This window comes from Xenopus laevis, chromosome 9_10S, assembly GCF_017654675.1.
Source record: "Xenopus laevis strain J_2021 chromosome 9_10S, Xenopus_laevis_v10.1, whole genome shotgun sequence".
Taxonomy (NCBI): Eukaryota; Metazoa; Chordata; class Amphibia; order Anura; family Pipidae; genus Xenopus; species Xenopus laevis.
The window spans coordinates 46,667,307-46,689,628 of record NC_054388.1 but is presented as its reverse complement, the minus strand read 5'-3'; the positions used below and the strand labels follow the sequence as shown (position 1 = coordinate 46,689,628).

Sequence of the window (22,322 nt, the reverse complement as noted above, 5' to 3'; positions counted from 1 at the left end):
TCTACATACTATACTCTATTATTCCATTATTAACCTCTTTGTTCCAATAAATAGGGAATGACCATGAAATAGTCCAAATTGTTAGAAACAAGAGGCCCACTGACACCTGGGCCCACCGGGAGTTTTCCTGGTATCCCGGTGGGCCAGTCCGACTGCCTCCATGTCCTAAAAACCTGTATGTAAATCAATAAAATAAAGGAAAAGGAAAGAAAAAGAGTTTATGTCAGTAACCTCCAAGACAGGACAAAAGAACCGAGGAGGAGAGGTGGAACCAGCCAGTATATCCAGAGGGAAGGGTCAAGAGTCTAATCCTTCTAACCCACACGATAGGAGGGTTGCTTAGAGGAATAAGAGAGATTTCTGCTAGTGCAGGGAAACAGAAAGAAACCCAAAGGGGCAGTGTGGCCAATTACTACTTTGACAATAATAAATAAATAAATTAATAAAGTCTGAGTAACAGTTCTAGAAAACTGTCTAGCTCACCGTATCCCTCCGGTAAGTCTGGAGGAGTATGTAAGTGTGTTCTGCTCATGTAATTCCTGTGCCGCTGGGACCGCACTCTTCTCTCTGAAATGCGGGGGTCTGAGGTTTGCCCACAGGAAGCGCCATTGGTCCCAGTTATTGGTGTATTCTCATCCACAAAACAGCTGAGTGGCCGGCCAGGGCTTGAGTACTCCGATGCAGGCCTATGGATAGGAACCAGTGATATCAGTAGTAAGTAGTCAGTTCTAGGCACAAAGTACCATTTCCCTGTTCTGGAAGCAGCAGCATGGGATAACGAGAGACTGAAAATTACACTCCCAAAAACAGAATATTGTATAAACTGGATGCCATTACCGTGTTGGGCGCTCCCACTGTGTCGTCCTTGTGATGTGGTTCAGGTACTGGATACGGCCTGATGCAGTTCTTCTTTCTTCCCAGCTAAAGTGAAGAGGAATATGGGACATTCACAAATACAATAACCATGCCCAAAAGTCAAGATTGTAAAGAAAAACAGGGCTTTATTTGCAGTGTTACCAGAGAATTCCTCTTAATATCTCTCCAAACATGTGTCTGGGCTAATTAAAGTTTAAATAAAAAAGCAGGAATAAATAAAAAGTAAGCGGTTGTCAGTACTCCCCTGCCCGGGCTTATATCCCATGACAAACTCATTTCTCTTACCCATCTGGTAGGTCATTGTCGAAAAGCCGACTGCAGTCCACCACTTGCCCACCGCTGCCTATCCTGTCTCTTGACTGAAGACTGACTGTAAGGGCACAACAGACATTTACATATTGACTTCCTGTAATCAAATGCCTGAACATGTGTCACTGTTGTCTGTGCTAGGCATCAGACACACCGTTAAATAGCAACAAATAAAAACATGATGAATATATGAGTGCATAAAGTTTAGGGACACAAAGATTTCTCTTTTTGTCACTCACACTTTACACACCCATCCCAAATAAATTCACTGCTCCGCCTGGCATATTTAAAGTTCATGGGGCAAGCTTTATTTTGTTTCTGGATCTCAGAATCCTAGTTAATTGGAACCACAGTAAATACAGGTGTTTTTTCACTGCCAAAAACAATAGCCAGGTAGGTGTATCAAATGCATGTTGTTCCCTATTGCCTATAATAGGAAATAAAGAAGGGGCTTCCATTGTTACTTTACTGTGACTTCTTAATGGGGAAAAGCTGCGTAGACACAACAGTACATGCAACAGTAGCACATTTGTATGGGTTTTGAAGTTACACATTGTGCACGAAATGGACTGTATGCTAAACACATCATGCACATTATGACTGTTACTGCCCAACAAAAAAATCACAGCCTGACTAAGTCTGTCCAAATAAAATTGCCAGCATATCAACTCACCCACGATCTGTCCTCGCACAGTGTCATTGTCATTGGGACCGAGTTTGCATAGGTCGAGTCTTTGGTCTTGGGGGGGGAAAAAAAAAAGTTTGGTTACAGTGATTCTGTGTGTAATGGAAGTCCATATCATAAGTTATGGGCGTATAGGCCAACATATACTTTAGAGATATGGGTGGAAGCTCTCATACTGTTAAACATTACAGTATGCGGGTATAGCTTAGCAGGTGCCCAGAACAATCCCTCCTTGTATATTTATACACATGGGTAGGAGCTGCCATTTTGTTTCCGTTAGACAGTACACTACAAGAGTATAGGCTTTTGTGTGCCCAGAACATTCCTTCTCTGTATATTTAAAGCTACATGTGTAAGATGCCATGTTGCATTCCTCAGCTGAGGCACCCTCATTACTAAAGCATTAGGCAGATAACATGCCCGGGGTAGTCCCAGACTAAAGGATCTTCAAGCGGCTAAACAGAAGCTTGATGCAGGGGAAGAGGTGTACACCCATACTCACAGCCAGTGTCCTTGAGTCGGTTAATTGCATTGGACAGAAGCCGGACACAGCCAAGGAAACCGGCCCCCTGTTTTTTGTGGATCTTCTTGTGGTTCCAAACACTGATGGTAATGGAGTCTGATTTGCCAATGTAACTAAAGGAGGCAGAGAGCAGAAACTTATTAGGGAAAGGACAGGAAAGAGCAGCGAGTTGCTGTACCATAATGTTGAAAGGTCTGATTTTAGGTCAGAACTATACAGACCCCTCCAGCTGCTTAGATGCCCCTTTATTCAGATAAAACCCCAATACTAAAAAGGTATCTCCTAAACTGTGTGTGGTACAGGGTCAGCGCAGACTGGCAATAAACAAGCGTGTCTATTTATTTAGCAAATATGAAGGCTAAGTTTACAGCATGCGATGAAACCTGCTAAAGACCCAGAAGATCACTGAATGCACAGACACAATGCTCTTCTATAGAGAATGCGATGGATCATATCGTATCCATATTGGTACTGGAGTTTTTTGCCACACATACTAGAGGTTTCAGGAGTAAACCCTCACATCACCCTGTACTTCCCTTATATGGTTTCTTGTAGGATCAGGAGATTTGTATACGCATAAATGCACAGGTGAGAGGGAACAAGGCACGCCATGCACACGGATTCCATCCTAATAAGATAATGCTATTTCCGGGATGATGCTGCCTCTACTGCCATATCATTTGACATTTAGTCCCATATTATTAGATGAATTACTAGTAATGAATTAACCCTGTGCGTCTCCCTATAGTGAAGTCTGACCCTCAGCTTGTTAGTACTGGCATACAAGGAGGTGGATTATTCACCTGTGATAAATCTTTGCTACTGTAAGCAACTAATCTGCAGATGTTTTTCCATCTACAATAATGTAAATCAGTGTTGGGAAACTGTATCACTACATCTCCAGTAGTGAAGATTTATCATGGGCGACTAATCTCCTTGTGTGCCAGTACCTTTACTGTTTGAACCAGCAGAACTGCTCTATAGAGCGGGCTGGGCTCTGCACTTTTGGAGACAATGCACTTTATGAGTTGGATGATCTGTGCCTTTGTTAAATAGAGCTTCGTCTCTTGCTTGTACAGGGACAAGGGGAAGACACGCAGAGTTAATCTTACTCTTCTTTCCTAGGGCTCAGCCAACTATGAGTGAATAGGCCAAGGCACAATAAGTACAAGGAGACAATAAATACCGCCCTCCACTAAACTACAACCTCAACCAAACCCATACAAATGATGCTTCCCAAGAGCAGAAAATTATCCAAGCACTTCCCGCACCTAAGGGCTATGACACACAGAGCTACTTGTAGCCAGCTACATGGCGTGGCTGCAAAATAAAAAACAGAAACAACCCTGCCATAGACAATACTGAGTTGTTTCTTCTAAAACACATGCTGAGAAAACCATCAGTATTGTCTATTTTGTAGCAGCGACAAGTGGCTGGTGTGTCATTGGCCACAACAAATCTCCTCTTCTGCAGGGGAGTACTAGAGTTGTTGTATAGCACCGGGGGGTTCTGGAGGAACGTCAGTTTGTTTCTACTATGTACTTTATTTACTGTATATGGCTGAAATGACAATAAAATCCACTTGACTTGACTTGAGTAATCTCCTCCAAATGCTTTTCCACTGACAGTTATGTGAATTGTGGTGTTAAAACATATATGTTACTTACATTTTCAGAAGCTGCCCTGAAGTTTACTTTTGCGGCAACTTTGGGCAATTTCAGAAAAATGCTTGTGCCCTTGGTCTTAGTGCAAACTTTTGCCGAACCTCCCTGTTATGTTTTTTTTTTAAAGTTTTTATTTTAGATTTTGAAACATTTAAACATTCACAAAACCAATAGACCTCCCTGTTATGTTTTTTTAGTAGCATTTTTAGTAGCTTAAATGGGTGGTTCACCTTCAAGTTAACTTTTAGTATGTTATAGAACGGCCAATACTAAGCAACTTTTCAATTGGTCTTCATTATTTATTTTTGATAGTTTTTGAATTATTTGCCTTCTTCTTCTGATTCTTTCCAGCTTTCAAATGGGGGTCACTGACCCCATCTAAAAACTGCTCTGTAAGGCTACATATGTATAGTGATTGCTACTTTTAACTACTTATCTTTCTATTCATACCCTCTCCTATTCATATTCCAGTCTCTTGTTCAAATCAATGCAAGTAGAATTCTTAATAAATGAGATTGGAGTTGAGTGTAGGACTGGCCTTACCAAGGATGACTTTGTAGTTGGCCATCTTAAATATATTGCAATAGATGGACAACAATCCCTGTTTTGTTTAAAGGGTAAGGCATTTTTAATTAGTTGCATGCACAAAATGTCTCAATGTCTTAAATATATTGATAATGAGTTGAGTGCAGAGGACCTTGTATTTGTTAGTGGCCAACTTTTCAGCTCCTGCCCCATTGACAATATACCAGAGCTATGGAGTTGGAATCAATTTTGCGCAAAAATGTGTAGACTCCGTCTCCTATTACATTTAAATTATAATGAAAAAAAAAAAATGTTACAAGATGTTTCAACGCCCTATTTCACAGATAACATAATAAAGTACTTCTCTGCTGTAAAGCTAGGTGCATAGTCGTTTCACTGGTCTTTTGTTTAAACTTTAGGTTTAAACGTTGTCGTTTCTTTAATAAAGAACATTAGGAACCACAATGACATAGGCTTAGTTATGGAGTTTAGACCCAAACTTGAACAGTATCCTCATTCATGTTGGCAATGACAAGCTTGGAATATTAATAGGGTGGTGTGTCAGCTCCCTAGTTAGTAGTTTTTTGGTTTCATTTCAAGTGTAATGGGAGATTCTATAAATCTCCCAATTTACACAAAACAATAAAAGCATTCACTCACAGGTCATAATGCTGGTTCCATTTTGGGTCCAGTGTGTTCTTCACGGTATCGGTAGAGTGGCACTGTCCCGACCCATCAACAACCACCTTGGCAAAGGAATCCGGGAGTCCTGCAGTAGAAGCAAGAGAGAAGGCTGGAGATAAAGCAACTGCCCCTTTAATAATGAATTAAGAGCCAACCTGACTGTTAAAGTTCCCCACCCTTTACCTACTGGGGTGAAGATGACCCATTCCTTCTAGTTTATAATAAACTAGGAGAGTCACATACAAGCCTCACTACTATTGGGTCCACACCATTACCTAGTAGGGAGAAACTGGCCATTCTCATGAGTCACAGCAGCACAGCGAGAAGATACATGAGAAATGTATATGTCATATCATACGGACACACAAGGATAGTCGCTATTGCCATGGTAACAAGTCTGAGACACTGTAATACTCACTGAAGAAATCCTTTTTCACCAGGTTTTTAGCGCACAGCACTGTGAATGAGACAAAACATATTAGTAATTAGTCATTTCCCCCATACTGTTACTATTATATATAATGTGAAACAGGATCTTGGGCATCATTGTGGAAGAACATGATGGCAGGCCTATATCACTGACTTACCTTCAATAAGCTAAAACGGATCCATAGTATCAGCTTGGCTTTTAGGAAGAAATATTGTATACTAGTCACACATGCAGCACCCCCAGTATACAAAAACATACTTTGTAAACCATACAACACAGGTGGCATCACATGCAGATAAACTTTGTATATTATGCAGCACAGGCAATACCTTTGATATTGGAACATCAACTCCATGGGACAAATGATATGTCCCTGCCCATTGCAGGATTCTGTTCCATCAATTAGGCTTCATGGCACTTGTGATGTTGCCACTATGGCAGCTTTCACTCATATTAGTGCACTGTGCCCATATAAATAAGACAGAAGAGAACCAGTGCAAACATTGGCATGGAAAAGTCATTGAGCGCTGGAGGGCAAGCAGCAGATTAGGTGTGTGCTGCCATAACTTGAGTGTGGGTGTAGAACAACAGCTGAAAAGGGTCTAGTATGTGGTCTTACAGCACCGCAAAATTATGCAAATCTGCGCTTATGACATATAATATTGTATATGTTATAAAAACCCACAAGTCCCATTAACAACTTTCCCTCAAACTGATACAGGCCCCGTGTGCAGGGTGGCACTGAACGAGAGATTGGGCCCCAACATTGTGTGTACAACTGGGGACCTGCTGCTTAGGGCTCACCTTGGGTCAGTACTCTGAGCTATACCAGAACCCTGCATTCCAGGGAGAATTATCAAAACCACAGAGCTGATGGATGATTATTTCTAACAATGGAAATATAAGCACTGCCAGATACTGTCCAACAGAGCTTACAATCTAAGCAGTACGCTGAGGGTAGCTCCCACAGAGGTTCCGGCAGTACTTTGAGGTTCCAGGAATATGGCGAGGGTAGCTGCCACAGAGGTTCCAGCAATATGGCGAGGGTAGCTCACACAAAGGTTCCAGCAATATGGTGAGGGTAGTTCCCACAGAGGTTCCAGCAATATGGCGAGGGTAGGGCTCACATAGGTTCTAGCAATAAGGTGAGGGCTGCTCTCACAGAGGTTTCAGCAATATGACAAGGATAGTTCACAGGTTCCAGCAATATGGCGAGAGTAGTTCTGAGGTTCCAGCAATATGACAAGGCTAGTTCACAGGTTCCAGCAATATGGCGAGAGTAGATCAGAGGTTCCAGCAATATGCGAGGGTAGGGCTCACACAGGTTGCAGTAATATGGTGAGGGCAGCTCCCACAGAGGTTCCAGCAATAAGGTGAGGGCAGTTCCCAGAGAGGGTGCAGCAATAAGGGTAGGGCAGCTACCACAGAGGTTGCAGCAATATGGTGAGAGTAGCACTCACACAGGTTACAGCTATATAGCAAGGGTAGCTTCCACAGAGGTTCCGGTAGTGTAGCTCCTGCAGAGGCTATGGCAGTATGAAGACAGTAGTTCTCACAGCAGATCTGGCAGTATGCGGAGGGTAGCGCTTACAGCAAACTGTGGTTATGCCCACTGCAATGCCTTCATTTTGTTGAGGGTATTTCTACAGGCACCGCTTTCCATAGATTTTTCAACACTAAAGCTGGCCATAGACGCAAAGATCTGATTGTACGAATCGAGGATTCGTACGATTTTCGGAACGTGTGTGGAGAGTCCCGACATTTTTCATCCGGCGGAGATCGGTCGTTTGGTCGATTGGACAGGTTAGAAAATTTCTGTCGGCTGCCAATAATATCTCTGCGTGTATTGCCGATCATACGATTTTCAGTGGGAGACTGTCACCAGCTTTGGTTGGACATAGATATCGTACGATTGCTGTCAGGGGCAGAACATTGCTGATCTGTTCTTTAACTAATCTGACTGGTAAGACTTTGATCTGAATGGTTAGTGGCGGGTCGGGAGATGGGAAAGTCCGATCGTACGATGATTCGTACGATCGGATCTTTGCATCTATGGCCAGTTTTAAACACCATCAATTTAAAATGTTTTGTGTATTCTCAAACAAATTGCCATCATTTTTCAGTAGTAACAGAAATGTGATCATTTTGTATTACTGTAAGTCTGTAACCAGGATACGCAATGAATGGCCAATCTGCTGTAGCTGAGCTATACTGCCCAGTATCCCACAACAGTCAAAGGCTGCCCAAAAGCTTAAGACACACAGATTGCCGATTCCCTCTCAGTAGGACTGTGCTACTCTTGTTACATAACTCGGCTTCCACTTGGTCATTAGTCATTCATCACTAAGAAGGCATAGTAATGGGTTAATAAGCACACAAGGCTCTCTACTGTAACCCCAGAGCTCTTAAACCTTTTCCTTCCTGCGGTTGGGTCAGTCCTCAATGGCACCCAAGGAGTTAAGCAGTGCACAATAATGAATGGTCAACTCTATGCACTAATCACAGTGCAGCCCCCCTTTCCTATTCCAGGCAGTGGCTGCATTCAGAGTGTGTGCAATCCTGGAGCAGGTACCACATGCACAGGCCCAGCCAACAGGGACCCTTACTATCCATGCTCGCCCTCTTATTTGTACAGGCAAAGAGTGACCCCTCGCTTACAACCAAACATCATATCTATCACCTACTGTGTAGGCTGCTCCCCAAAGTACATATCAGCACATTCACTGCAGAGATCAGCTCCCCAGCAACTTGATCAGACTCTGCTTTGGCAGCATTACTTGACTGGGTAAATGCTCTGTCACTACATACAAGTCCCACACTAGGTCACACGCCCAGAATCCAGACCAAATATTATAGGCCCTCATGGCCAAGGTAACCCACTGTGGGGTGGGGCATGAGCAAGCACTCTGCCGATTAATGCACACAGAAATAAAGGAAATTTAGGGAACAGAATATCTGGGTTCAAGCTAAAGGTAGAGGTGGTATAAGGAAGGAGACAACGGGCTCGGTGCTGCACTGGGTATTTCTATCTGTACCCACGGAGTGGCTGATGCAGTCACAGGGCATATAGTGTTGACCATTAAAGTGCCACGCCAACACCTTAAGGTGTCGAACGATCGTTCGGTGCCATCTTCTGACCTGCCACTAACCATTCAGATCAAATAAAGCAGCAAAGAGAACAAACCAGCCGATGTCCTGGCCGTCACAGCAATCGTGCGAAAGTATGCCCGCAAATTCTACTGGGAAGCTCACAGAGATATAGTCAGATCGGCAAGACACGCAGAGATATCGTCAGCCGACAGAAATCTTTTAACCTGGCCAATCGTCCAAACCACCGATCTCCATGGGACGAAAAATATCGGGACTCTCCACAGACGGTCCGAAAATCGTATCTTTGCGTTTATGGCCAGCTTTACTCCATATTACTGTCTGGGCCACAAAGCATCTGAGAACACAGATAAAACCAACATGACAGTATAAAAATGGGGGATGCTCTGTATATTCATAGGAAGGTGATCCCTATGTACCACAAGACTAGGGCACATTTCTCACATGGATGGCAGGAATGCAGATCATAGTAACAAAATGTGAACTCACTCAATAGCCCTCCTCTGGTAAATTGCCTGGTGCTCAGCCCTCTGGGGAGACGGCACTCCCCGGAATCCAATGGAAACAAGCAAAACGGAGGAACCGGCACACAGGAGCATTTGTAAATGGGGTTAACCCCTTACGTGTTTATTTACATCAAATGATGCACAACGAATGCAGATCAGGCAGATAGTACATTTTTAATGTCAGGCTAGGAGGACATGTTTCATTCGCAGCAATTAGAGGCGGCTATTCAGCAGGCACAGAATTATATTTATTTATATTTATATTTATAAGGAGAGCGTGCCACAGCCGTGGGATAAAAGTCATGTCAAGACTCGGACAAACCTTTAACCCTTCCATCCCCTACTAGTCACTTCCCAGACGCCTGCATATGTGGCTGTCTGGAACAAAAGCTGCAAATGGATGGCTCTCCGCTAACTTTCTTGACACCTGCATTACACAATGTGCGATTCTGTATCAGCATCTGAGCATCCCTCCCAGGCCACCATACTCCCAACTGGCCTACAGTGAGGATAGGCTAGTCACAAGAGTTATTGTGGGTTGAAGCATCCCCAATACACTCACAAGTTCATTGGAACCAATGGGTGAGAGAAGCTTGCTTACAATATTTTAAATGCACCAGACCAGTAAATCCCAATGCTCACTGGATGCAAGGTTGGACTATAATATAAATTTGCCCAGATTACAGAGTGTATGGAAAATCGTACTAATCAAACTATAGCTTTGTGGGCATAAGAGCCCACAACAATTTCCTTAAACAACTACCTCTGTGGATATGAATTGCCTCACTGTAATGCCCACTACCACCTCTACTGAGAGACCGTTCCATAAGGCCTGCCCTTGTCAGGAAGGTGATTGAAAGTATTTAACTGGCAAGGGATCTCTACTGAAACCTCTATTTCTGTTAGCATCCCCCAAATCCTGTGCAATTGGTGGAAGGAATCAATGTACAAGAAGTGCTTTGCCAGTTTCTTGCAAGATGTCTGCGTTACGGATCAATGAAATGTACACCCAACCGCAATTCTTTTATTTCCAAGGACCCTCGGTAGCCACAGATACTTCATTGTCTGACAGACTTCCTTTCATTTCAGCAGTTGGCTGAGGAGAAACCACGGAGCTGTGAAACCAGTGGCCTGCTAACCTGCTCTGGCCCACAAGCCTGTTATCCATGGCTGCCTGCCAGAACAACACTCACCAGCATGGTGCTTAATCAGGGTCACTTGCAGGACCATTGGCTCTGCTGATTGGTTTAAAAAGTGCCTGGATGTACAAGTTACTGTGCACAAGATAGTCACTCATACTGGTTGGCTTATCCTGTGCCTGGTGTAGGTACAAGTTACTGTAAGATCCTTGCCCCAGCTGATTGGCTTATCCTGTACCCCACTGGATTCTGTGGGCAGGACCCTGGCTCTACTGACAGAGGCCATTTTATATAAAGGCTATAACAACTATTCTAAGGGTAGACTCAAGGATTAATAATGTATATATATATATATATATATATATATATATATATATATATATATATATATATATATATATATATATATATATATATATATATATATATATATATATATATATATATATATATGCTTCACCCTCCCACAGTTTAAAGTTGTTTTGGCATCTCCATCACTCACAATAACTGCAAAACAGTAAATAGGGCACAAGAGCAACCTCACACACAGCATGAAGCCTTTGCTGGCATTCCAGGGGTTAATGTAGTGCACCTACAGAGGCCTCTCTAGTGAGGAATCCAACAGCCCTGCCTAATATGCGCCTGTCCCAGTTTCAGAGAGAGCAGGGAGGGAGGGAGGCACAGGAGGGGGAGGCTGCTGGTGGATGTCATGGACATTTTTGCCATACCAGACTGCTGATTGCAGGGTGAAAAACCAAAAGGAAAAGTAACTTGGGGATGAGTTTCACTATCAAACTCTGGCTGTCCATAGGCCTCATTCCAGCACTCTCTCCTGGAGCAGAGGCAGATGAAACTCCAAGACCCTCAATACCAGCACTCTCTAATGAAGCAGAGGCTAATGTGAAACTGCAAGACCCTCAATACCAGCACTCTCTACTGAAGCAGAGGCTGATGGGGAACTCCAAGACCCTCAATACCAACGCTCTCTTTTGGAGCAGGGGCTGATGAGAATCTCCAAGACCCTCAATACCAGCACTCTCTTCTGGAGCAGGGGCTGATGGGAGGCTCCAGGCCTCAACACTGCAGATATGTTCCTCCAAATCTCTCTGGCTGTTTTTCCAATGACTAATATAAAAGAACAGATAAACACACATCCATGCCCCAATGGCTAGTCTGTAATATTCAAATTGCTGCCAGACACTGCTTGTGCCACTAATTGTGGATAGTACTTTTAAATTACCAAGTAAAATAAAAAACAGTTGCATGCCCCATGGGGCCTAAGAGGTGCATCAGTCACAAGCTGCAGATCAAGAACAGGACAAATTGTATGGAGATTTAATCTGCCCGTGGCTTTATCTGTTTCAGGCTCTTGCACATCTTTGCCATGACTCAGAAAAAGGAAAGAAGGAGCTCAGTCAGAAAGCAGCTGCACCTCACAGGTCAGAGAGTAGCCGTCAGAGACTGTTGTCTAAAAGATCTGGTATCACTAATCAGCAGAAGATCATGCCATTGTTCTCCAGCAGGCTATGATAAGCAAAAGGTGCATCCTACAGACCCTGCAAGGCCAATATAAGTACAAACTTATATACTACTGACTGTGCCATGCCAACATAAGAACTGAGATGCACCCTACCAACCTTGCCAACATAGAAAAATGTATAATACTACTGACCCCACCAGGTTAATATAAGAACTCACATGCACCCTAGCAGGTCAACATAAAAAGAGAGATGCACCCTACCAGGCAAATATAAGAACAAAAACACACACAACTGACCCACCAGAGCAACATAAGGACAGGGATGTCCCCTACCAACCCTGCTAGGCCAACAAAGTTATAATACTACTGACCCTGCACTTAGCAGAGATGCACACTACCAAGCCCATCAGCACAAAAATGCATAATAGCTGCCAGGGCCTGTATAATTCTGCATAATCACCTGACCAGGCCCTTGATTTAACATTGCATGTGTTCTTTCCTTTATTGCCTTTAAGAAGATGACATAAGAAACAGAGCACTGCCTTAGATGCCATCTGCTTCATACAGATATGTTGGAGAGGTCACCAGACTAATACCACTGAGGAAAAGAAAAAAGCTTCATTGAAACATTACTGATTTTTTTTTTGTCACTTGCAGTACCAACTCTCACCTGCAGAGCTTGCAAATACATATTTTCCACAAGACAACAGTGACTATAATTTGCTCACTTTAATGCAGAATTTACAACATTTTTGTTGGATTTTAGCTCCTAAACAATACAGGTCCTTGGTGTTACATAAAAGATTATATATTATAGGTTATAATGCTGGGAGATGTACAATAGAGAGGCAGCACAAGGTCAGTAATGGCCATTAAGCAGACAGCAGGTCTCACTGCACAGACAGCTTATATTCTCCATGTTTAGACTCCTGCATGGACAAAAACCCTGTGTACTTCACAGCATTGTTCTGCCACAGACAAAGCTTTTCCGTTGCAGCCCCTCCTGTTTTCTGGACATTCAGATCAGGAGGGGTGAATGGACTGGGGCCATGGATAACTCAGGAGAAACCAATCTGGCTGCACTTCCTACTTTATTTCCTCTCTGCTTGTCCTGAACCAGAAGCCAGAAGAGTCTGGACTCCCCATTATCCAGAAATAGGATGGAAGTGTCCCCCAGCTGCTCAAAGATTTGGTGGCAGCACCCAGAGGTGCAAGTTAGAATAAATGGCTTAACTGGAATGAATACAATTAACTGGTGAACAATACAGAATAAGGAATATATATTAAGTAACAGTCCCACATCCGTCCCTCACAACCTTCCTATGAATTTAGGAGTTAAGCTCTGCTAGTGTGGCCTAATGTGGATGTCTGAATCATTTTAAAGTGCGGCGATTTACACAAGCGACAATTTTTTTTTGTCGCAGTGAATTTTCCCACTGCAAATTTTTGCGGCAGTTTGTGAAAACATTCGCAAACATTTTCGGCGGAATGTGGAAATTTGCCGCAAATCCATGCAATTCCGGCAATGCGTTTTCCATAGTCGCCCGAAGTTGCCTGTGTGAGACAACTTCGGGCGATTATGGAAAACGCATCGCCACGTGTGCATTAGCACAGGCGACTTTTCATTATAGCCAATGGGAAAACACGCTGTGGCAGTTCGGGGAGATTGCCGCTCAGAAGACAAGGCGATTAGTCGACAGGCGACAAAATCTTCCCGAATCTCCTCGTGTGAACTAAAGGTGGCCATAGACGTAACAATTACGATCTTTCTTGGAAAAGATCTTTCCAAGAAAGATCGTTCGTTTCAATACACACGTGTAGAGCTAAATCGTCAGATATACAAGTAGATATACGGGAAGAAACAATAGAATTCTACCTGTATCTGACGATTCAGCACTAACAATGGGTGATGTTTGGGTCCCTTCAAAGGCACCCGATCAAAATTTTCCGTCCAGCCCGATCGACGAGCCGACCGATATCGAAGTCTTCTGCCGATATCGGTCGGCTCTTTTTCCACCATACACGCAACGAATAGCGGACGAAAATTCGTTTCGTACGATATTATCTGTGCGTCTATGGCCACCTTAACCCTTAAGCTGCATAAACAGAAAAAAACCCATCCGAGAAATTGCTACAATATTAGGAGTGGCAAAATCTACAGTTTGGTACATCCAGAGAAAGAAAGAAAGCACTGGTGAAATCAGCAACGCAAAAAGACCTGGATGTTCACAGAAGACAACAGTGGTGGATGATCGCAGAATAATTTCCATGGTGAAGAGAAACCCCCTCACAGCCAACAGCCAAACAAGTGAACAACACTCTCCAGGAGGTAGGTGTATCGATATCCAAGTCTACCATAAAGAGAAGACTGCATGAAAGTAAATACAAGGTGCAAGCCACTCATAAGCATCAAGAATAGGAAGGCTAGATTGGACTTTGCTTTAAAAAAAAAAAAAAAAAAAAAAAAAAAACAGTTCTGGAAAAAAGTTCTTTGGACAGACGAAACCAAGATCAACCTCTAACAGAATGATGGCAAGAAAAAAGTATGGAGAAGGCATGGAGCAGCTCATGATCCAAAGCATACCACATCTCTATAAAACATGGTGGAGGCAGTGTGATGGCTTGGGCGTGCATGGCTGCCAGTGGCACTGGGACACTAGTGTTTATCCATGATGTGACACAGGACAGAAGTAGCTGAATGAATTCTGAGGTGTTCAGGGACACTGTCTGCTCAAATCCAGCTAAATGCAGTCAAATTGATTGGGAGGCGTTTCATAATACAGATGACAATGACCCAAAACATACAGCCAAAGCAACCCAGGAGTTTATTAAAGCAAAGAAGTGGAATATTCTTGAATGGCCAAGTCACCTGATCTGAACCCAATTGAGCATGCGGTTTACTTGTTGAAGACTAAACTTCGGACAGAAAGGCCCATAAACAGCAACTGAAGGCCTCTGCAGTTGAGACCTGGCAGAGCATTTAAAAGGAGGAAACCCAGAATCTGGTGATGTCCATGAGTTCAAGACTTCAGGCTGTCATTGTCAGCAAAGGGTTTTCAACCAAGTATTAGAAATGAACATTTTATTTTCAGTTTTCTAATTTGTCCAATTACTTTTGAGCCCCTGAAATGAAGTGATTGTGTTATAAAAAGGCTTTAGTTCCTCACTTTTTTATGCAATCTTTTTGTTCATCCTGCTGAATTAAAGCTGAAAGTCTGCAGTTTATTGTGGTAATGTACAGAACCAAAATATGAAAAAAAAAGTTGTCTCTCCAAATATTTATGGACCTAACTGTATATACTCAAATGTTCATAAATTTTTATTTGTTATAATGCCCAACAATTCATAAACTATCTTACTAATATGAATATATGATGGCCATGAGGACAAATCCAGCTACCAAGAATAACAGCCTGTCAGACTTGCTTTACAGCAGAAGCCCCCAAAGTGTGCTGTCCTAATTCCCCCATAAATACATCACTGCCATTGGTACACTTTGAGCCTAGGAGGGACTGACTCCAACATAGTGACATTAGCCCACTTTGGGCTTAGGAAAGACTGACCAATAAATATATCAGGTACAGCAGTCCACTTTGGCGCTAGAAAGGACTAACCCATAAACATGTCAGCACCATTAGTGCATTCAGCCAGTCTGTATATGTGGAGCCAGGGCAGTCGACGTTTGAAATGCGTTCCTTTCCCTGCGCCTCATTCAGAGACGGTGAATCATTTCCCACTTGGCTGTGTTCCTGCCCATGGTTGACCTTCTGTACGAGCCCTTCTTGTAGCCCAGTGCCTAATTCACTACACCTAACAGGCCACAGAACATACATCTTCAGTGTTTGCTGTCAGTTGGAGCACAGACACTGTCCTGTTTATGAGAATCACAGAGCAAAAATAGCAGCTGTTCCTATGAGACAGCAGAGTCCAGGAGTGACTCTGCGCCTGGTTTCTATCTACTTAACCCTGCACATACTACTCTCTGGAGCACTCACTGGCTTCTATACTGCCCAAATCTTTGATGAGGCAAAGATAACCATATACTGACTGTAAGATCCATGAGAGGAGAAAAGAAAGGAGTCTATAAAAAAAAAGGGGGGGGTTCCCAAAAGGTAAATCGAGAGCATAGAAGATCCTGCACTACCACCCACACCCTCAGTACATGACAATCACAGCAGGGGCCCAGGCAGCAGCAAAACAAACAAACATAGACTCACACAGCAAAGGGCACATTTCTTTGTCCAACAACTTGTCAGCTGTTGTGACTTGTTCTGTAAAAGAAAGAGAAGAGCAAATTGTGTTGGTGCAGCTGCACAGACCCAGCGCCTCCTTCCTCCCAACCAGAATGACATTCCTACCTCTCGCTCCATTCCCAAAGAGGCTCTGGGGAGCCAATGGAATTCCAGCAGGCTCGGCAAATGTTACTACAGCTCACAGTAAAGCAGAGGGCATGCCAATGGGAGCCTTCCTGCTGGACACAGGGTTCCTGGAGGGGGTTACAGACATGGGAGCAGGGAGAAGTAGCTCAACAAGATTTCCTAAGTTTCGGTGCTTATTATAATGCTTATTATTGCCTCACAGCTTTAAGTACTGTAGCACATCCTATTGGAAGGGTGTAATTAACTTAAATGTAGTGACTCTCACCACAGCAAGGCATTAAAGGAGAAGGAAACTAAGTTAGCCTCATCAGAAAGGTCCACCTAAATATACACTCAAAGTAGTGCTGCTCTGAGTCATCTGTCAAAAGAAACACAGCATTTCTTTCCTTCTATTGTGTACACATGGGCTTCTGTATTAGACTTCCTGCCTTCAGCTTAAACCTCCTTGCCCCGGGCATGAGCATGCTCAGTTTGCTGCACTTCCCCCCCCCCCTCTGCTGTAATCTGAGCCCAGAGCTATAAGTGAGCAGGGAGAGACTTTGGCAGGTAGTGATGTCATACCAAGCTAATACTGCAGCTGCTATCCTAAACAAACAGAACATTTCTAGAGTTTTTTACTCAGGTATGGTAAAAAGCTCTACAGAATAAATATAGCATTCTAGCGTGCACTATTGCAGCTAATCTTTTGACGATAAAATGCCTCCGTAGCTTTCCTTCTCCTTTAAGGGTTAGGCTAAACATGTTCTCAGGACTATCAATAAATAAAGCCACAACATTAATTTATTAAGAGAAGGGACATCCTTGTGCATAGCAATAATGTTACAGAACAGTTAAGTCCTGGCACAGACAGCCAGGAAAACACCCAAACACATTCTACAGGTAAGTTCTGGCAGAGATAGTCAGTAGGGCAACCAAACACAGTCAGTAGGGCAACCAAACACAGCCCAGTAAGGCACCCAAACACTTCTAGCAAGCGAGTTCTGGCAGAGACAAGTCATTAAGGCACCCAAATATATTCTAAAGGTCAGTTCTGGCAGAGATAGCCAAACATCCTACAGAGACTGGCACCACAAATCGGCAACAACAAAGAACTATACTCATAGGATAAACTATACGGTCTATTGACGGGACAAAGGGGAGCTTGGCATTCACACTGGAACGGTTGATACGTGTTGGCATGTAGTCTGGAAAGGCATCACTATAGGGGCATAACACCTCTATGCCAATTACAGTGCATTAGATGGAGAAGTGCATTGTTTTTACGACACAAAAAGTAAGTCATGTGAGAAGTTTATCAAAATACCAATTAAAGGGAAAACCAACTTTGCCCACAGAAATTAGAAAAAAACAGGCTCTTTAGTTAAATATTTTATTTGGCGACCGAGTCGGGCGCTCACAGCAGACCCGCGGCCTGGACTCACTTCAGTCACTGGCCTGTCATTTCTCCACTTTGTCAAATGTTTTCCTTGTAAACGCTCCATGTTTGTGTCACAAAAAAAACATTAAATTGAATCCAGCTGATGGGGGCGGCTCGGGCAGAGGGACCTCTGGATGATGGAATCAAGGTGGCGGATCATTATTTTATCACATCAGGAACGGCTTGGAAAAAAGAGTCTGTAAGGCCCATTTAATATCCTAATTCTTCTGAACAGAATAATTTATCCCATTTCATAACAAGGGCTGTGGGCACTGCCTCTCCCAGCAATATAAAGGCTCCATTGAATCGGATTAAAGTGAGAAAAGAAAAGCGTAAGAAAAGGCTAAAGATCTGCCAATAATGAGCCTTGAATGGTGAGTGCACAGGGGTAGGACGGATGAACAGACATGCAAGAATATTTGCATGGCAATATGAAGCCAAGCTGCAACATACACAAATGACTGTTATTTCTATAGAACCAACACATTCCTGCAGCACTGTACACTGATTATACATCATTTCCTATCAGTCCCTGCCCTAGGGAACTTACAGTCCAATGTGCCTATTACATTACCATCATTGCCTGTCCCAGTGGAGCTTACAATTTAAAGGGGTTGTTCACCTTCAAACACTTTTTTCAGTTTCAGTTGGTTTCAAATAGCTCACCCGAAATAAAGACTTTTTCCAATTAATTTCCATTTTCTATGTGTGGACGTTCTTCTATTATTGAAGTGTAAAAGTTTCATTTTTCACCTTCTAAAGCAGCTCTGGGATGCTTTAACTGTTCTAAATTGATACATTTAGTTGATACATTTGTTATCTTTGTCCCTGCTGAGCAGAATCTCTGGGTTTCATTACAGACAGCTGTTAGAATTGATACAATTGTTGCTAATAATTCACAGATGCTGCTGAGAAATGTATCAACTAAATTTTGCAAAACTGTAGCAGTTTAGAGTCTGTGCCTGAATTACTGAGCTGCCAGACAAACATCAGAGACAGGGACATTAAGATTTAAACTTAGATTTTGAAAAACTGGTAAAGAATAAAAAATGGAAAGTAATTGGAAAAAAGTCTTTATTTAAGCTGGAGGAAAAAAAAGGGTTTGGAAGGTGAACAACCCATTTAAGGTCCCTATGATATTCACACACAACAGGATCAATTTAATAAAGAGTTAATTAACCAGCTTGTATGCTATTAGAGGATAGCTCAGTCCCACACAGGTGCTTTTGTGCAGCCAGCCAGTCATGATATGATATATCATTTATAATTGATTAGAGTTAATGCCAGGCTGCCAGGAAAAACAGAAATCTGCCTTTCCTATTATCAAAGGACTATTTTCTACTAACACAATACACAAGTGTTGCCCTTAAATTGCCATGCCCCTACCCCCAACAGCAGGGCCATAAAACAATATACACCGCAAACATAATATCACTTGTACATAAAGTACAAAGTGGCATATGTTAGTACTTGCTCAGGACAGAACTATGCACTGCCATGCAATTTGTTATGTTCTGGCCTCGCTAATGAAGCAGTTTCATCCAAATCATTCACTGGATCAGACTACACAAAAATCGGAACGCAGCATGCTTTGCCTTGGCTCTGAAGCTCTTATTGTCACTCAACGAAATAGAGAATAAGAATATTATGTTTATTAAATGTGGAGGACCACATAAACCAATGATTTGAGGACCTGGGGGGAAGCCCATTTATTTATTCACAACCTGATAGAAGCAACCAGGGCCACCATCAGCGGGGCACTGGGGGGACAATTGTTCCAGGCCCAAAGGCTACTATATGTTAAGGGGGGCCCAGCTAATCCAGGAGACGCAGCATGGCTGGCCCTTGAACTGCCGAAGTAGGAGCCAAGTTGCGCTGAAGAAGGAGCCGTGCCGAAGAAGGAGTATAGTTGCGCCAAAGAAGGAGCCGAGCCAAAGAAGGGGCCTAGTTGTGCCAAAGAAGGAGGCGTGCCGAAGAAGGAGCCGGGTTGCGCAGAAGGAAGACCGGAGCCAAAGAAGGAGCCGGGTTGCGCCGAAGAAGGAGGGGAATCAAAGAAGCGGAGCCAAAGAAGGAGCCTGGTTGAGCCAAAAAGGAGCCGGGTTGTGCCGAAGAAGGAGCGGAACCAAAGAAGGAGCCGAGCCAAGCAGAAAGAGCTGAGCTGAAAAAGGAGCCAATGCGAAGAAGGAGCCGAGCCATGCCGAACACCAATTTAATTTTTTAAACATTTGGTCACTAATTTTTTTTTTTTTTTTTAACTTGAGGAGGCCCCTAATGGCTGATGCTTTTTTTTTTTTTACTTGGTGGGCCCTGGCAGCTGATATTTTCTTCAACTTGGAAGGCGCCCTAGCCACAATTTTTTTTTATAACTTGGGGGGTTGTTCTACCAAGAATTGTTTTTACTTGTACTCATCACCAATGTTTTTTTTTTACTTGTGGGGGGGGGGTCAGAACATTTTTTTTTACGGGCCCCCGTGATTCTGATGGTGGCCTTGGAAGCAACTCTTGTCTGCACACTATCCCACTAAACAGAAAAAAAGTTACACGCTGGGAAAATCCAAATTCTAAAGAGCTTCTCTTTGTAAGGGTTTGTATGTAGCAAACATCTGGGAGACAGACTGGCACACAGGCTGCTAAAGCCATTTGTACAGCGCAGGCCGACTGCACTCCAGCGAGCAGAAGAAGTATTCTCTCTTTCACAACAGTGCAGTCTAGACACTTTTAATAGTATTCGCTATAGGCACAAGCCCACCTTAATGCTGATACCCTGATGCTGATCTGATCATAAAGGAGATACAAGCTGCCACAGTCATCTGATGAAGTGTTAGCTCTGTGCAACAGCACATGACTCTGTGCAACAGTGAGTAACTGCACTCAGTAAGTGCACTCAAGAAAAATAAGGTGTTCCTTTTGTACTAAGACAGGGATGAATATGATTATAGTGGGAGGGGACACCCTTTCCCTGGTACAACGTCAACAGCATTGAAGGATGTAATTTCAGAATTATGGGATATATTTAGGAAAAGGCATGCCCTGCCTTCTCTGATAAGCCATTGCTGGGAGCTTTGCATGTATCAGTGAGTTACCCTCAGGGGCGCTCCACCAATGAGGCGTCAGGGGCAGTAAAAATGGCTCTCCTGGTAACTAAGAGCCACATTTCCGCTTTTCAAACCAGAAATTCGGCTCTTTTAGTGCAGAGAGCGCAATCGCATTCTCTGCACTAGCGACGTGGACCACCCCCGACCCCTCCGGTGCAACATGAACGTGGGGGCAGCAAAAGGAAGGTCGCCTCAGGTGGCAAAATTACCAGGATTGCCCCTGGTTACCCTTACACAAATATGGAATGCCTTCCTGGTTCTTCTGACACAGCAGTCCTCTGTTCCATGAAATGAGTCCACAAACAGAGCCAGGCCAATGAATGAAAACAAGCAAGCAATAATGAGAGTTAGAGCAGGGGTCTGTTATCTTGAAACCAGTTATACAGAAAGCTTCAAATTAAGTAACAGCTGCCTCCCATAGACTCCATTTTATCAAATAATCCAAATTTTTTTAAAATGATTCACTTTTTCTCTGTATTCACAAAACAGTAGCTTGTACTTGATCCCAACTGAGATATGATTAATCCTTATTGGAAGCAATAGCCTATTGGGTGTATTTAATGTTTATTTGATTTTCTAGTAGATGAGGTATTAAGATCCAAGTATGGAAAAATTTGTTATCTGGAAAACTCTAGGTCCTGAGCATTCTGGATAACAGGTCCCATACCTGTATCACTCAGAGTGTGAGCGAGTGTGTAAAATCTTCTGTGTACAAGACTTCCCTGACCTCTCTACCAATACATGTAATGTGAAACACATGCACCCGGATCAGTTGTCGTGCACTCAATACCTGCATGCATGAATAAAACATGGGGATATTCACAATTCACCAGGGGTCACTGACGGTGGTTACAGTAACCGTGCCAAACCTAGAAGTGGTATTACACCAGCCACACTAGCAGAGTTCCCTCTCTGTGCCCAATTTAATATGTATGTGTGGTGACACTGGCACTCATTGCAGGTCTGTGTGGAATCAGTCCCAAATTTAGGTCTGCCCATACTATGCCACTTTAGCCTGTAAACCAGCAGATGTGCACATGGCCATGATAAACTTGTTTATCTCCATATGCTACCAGCAAAAATAAATTTGAATGAAAGGATAAGAGAGAAAGGGGGGAAAAAGAGGCAAGTAACTGGTCTGTATTCCACAGGCACCCTGGCGCTGATAAAACTAGGGCTATAGTTCCTGTGAGCTGATTCAATGGCAGCTTAAGGAAATTGCCACTTAGCAGGCAGAAAACAATAAGCCTCATACAGAAAGGGATTATTGTGTTGCAAGAGATCCAAAACAAACCTTGTTTAACTTCTCCTTTGCTTCCGTCTATTTCGCTCTCTGCCTGCAGCTTCACAACAGGTATTTCCAGAACAGAGACTCCTGGGAGACAGCATCCTGCTACTCACAGCAGCACCCAGGTAACAGCGCGCCACCCAATGCCTGGGAAATCCTTTGGCTAAACTGTTTTACACCACATGAAACACAATACAAACTGGGTGGGAAGGTG

General features: G+C 43.2%; 1 protein-coding gene across 8 annotated transcripts in view; it reads right to left on the bottom strand.

Moving 5' to 3' along the window:
• The window catches only part of smurf2.S (SMAD specific E3 ubiquitin protein ligase 2 S homeolog), a 46,010-nt gene that overhangs the window by 19,924 nt on the left and 3,764 nt on the right, over positions 1–22,322 (bottom strand). For 3 of the 8 annotated variants that reach the window (XM_018237345.2, XM_018237346.2, XM_018237351.2), the window contains exons 2-8: positions 5,685–5,723; positions 5,243–5,375; positions 2,373–2,506; positions 1,859–1,924; positions 1,162–1,246; positions 838–921; positions 484–686 (exon numbers count right to left, since the gene is read on the bottom strand). In XM_018237345.2, coding sequence (XP_018092834.1) covers positions 484–686; positions 838–921; positions 1,162–1,246; positions 1,859–1,924; positions 2,373–2,506; positions 5,243–5,375; positions 5,685–5,723 — 744 coding nt within the window. Of the gene's footprint in view, positions 1–483; positions 687–837; positions 922–1,161; positions 1,247–1,858; positions 1,925–2,372; positions 2,507–5,242; positions 5,376–5,684; positions 5,724–16,146; positions 16,178–22,322 lie in introns of those variants that run through there. The other 5 variants (XM_018237348.2, XM_018237352.2, XM_018237349.2 and 2 more) reach the window with 3 other exon arrangements.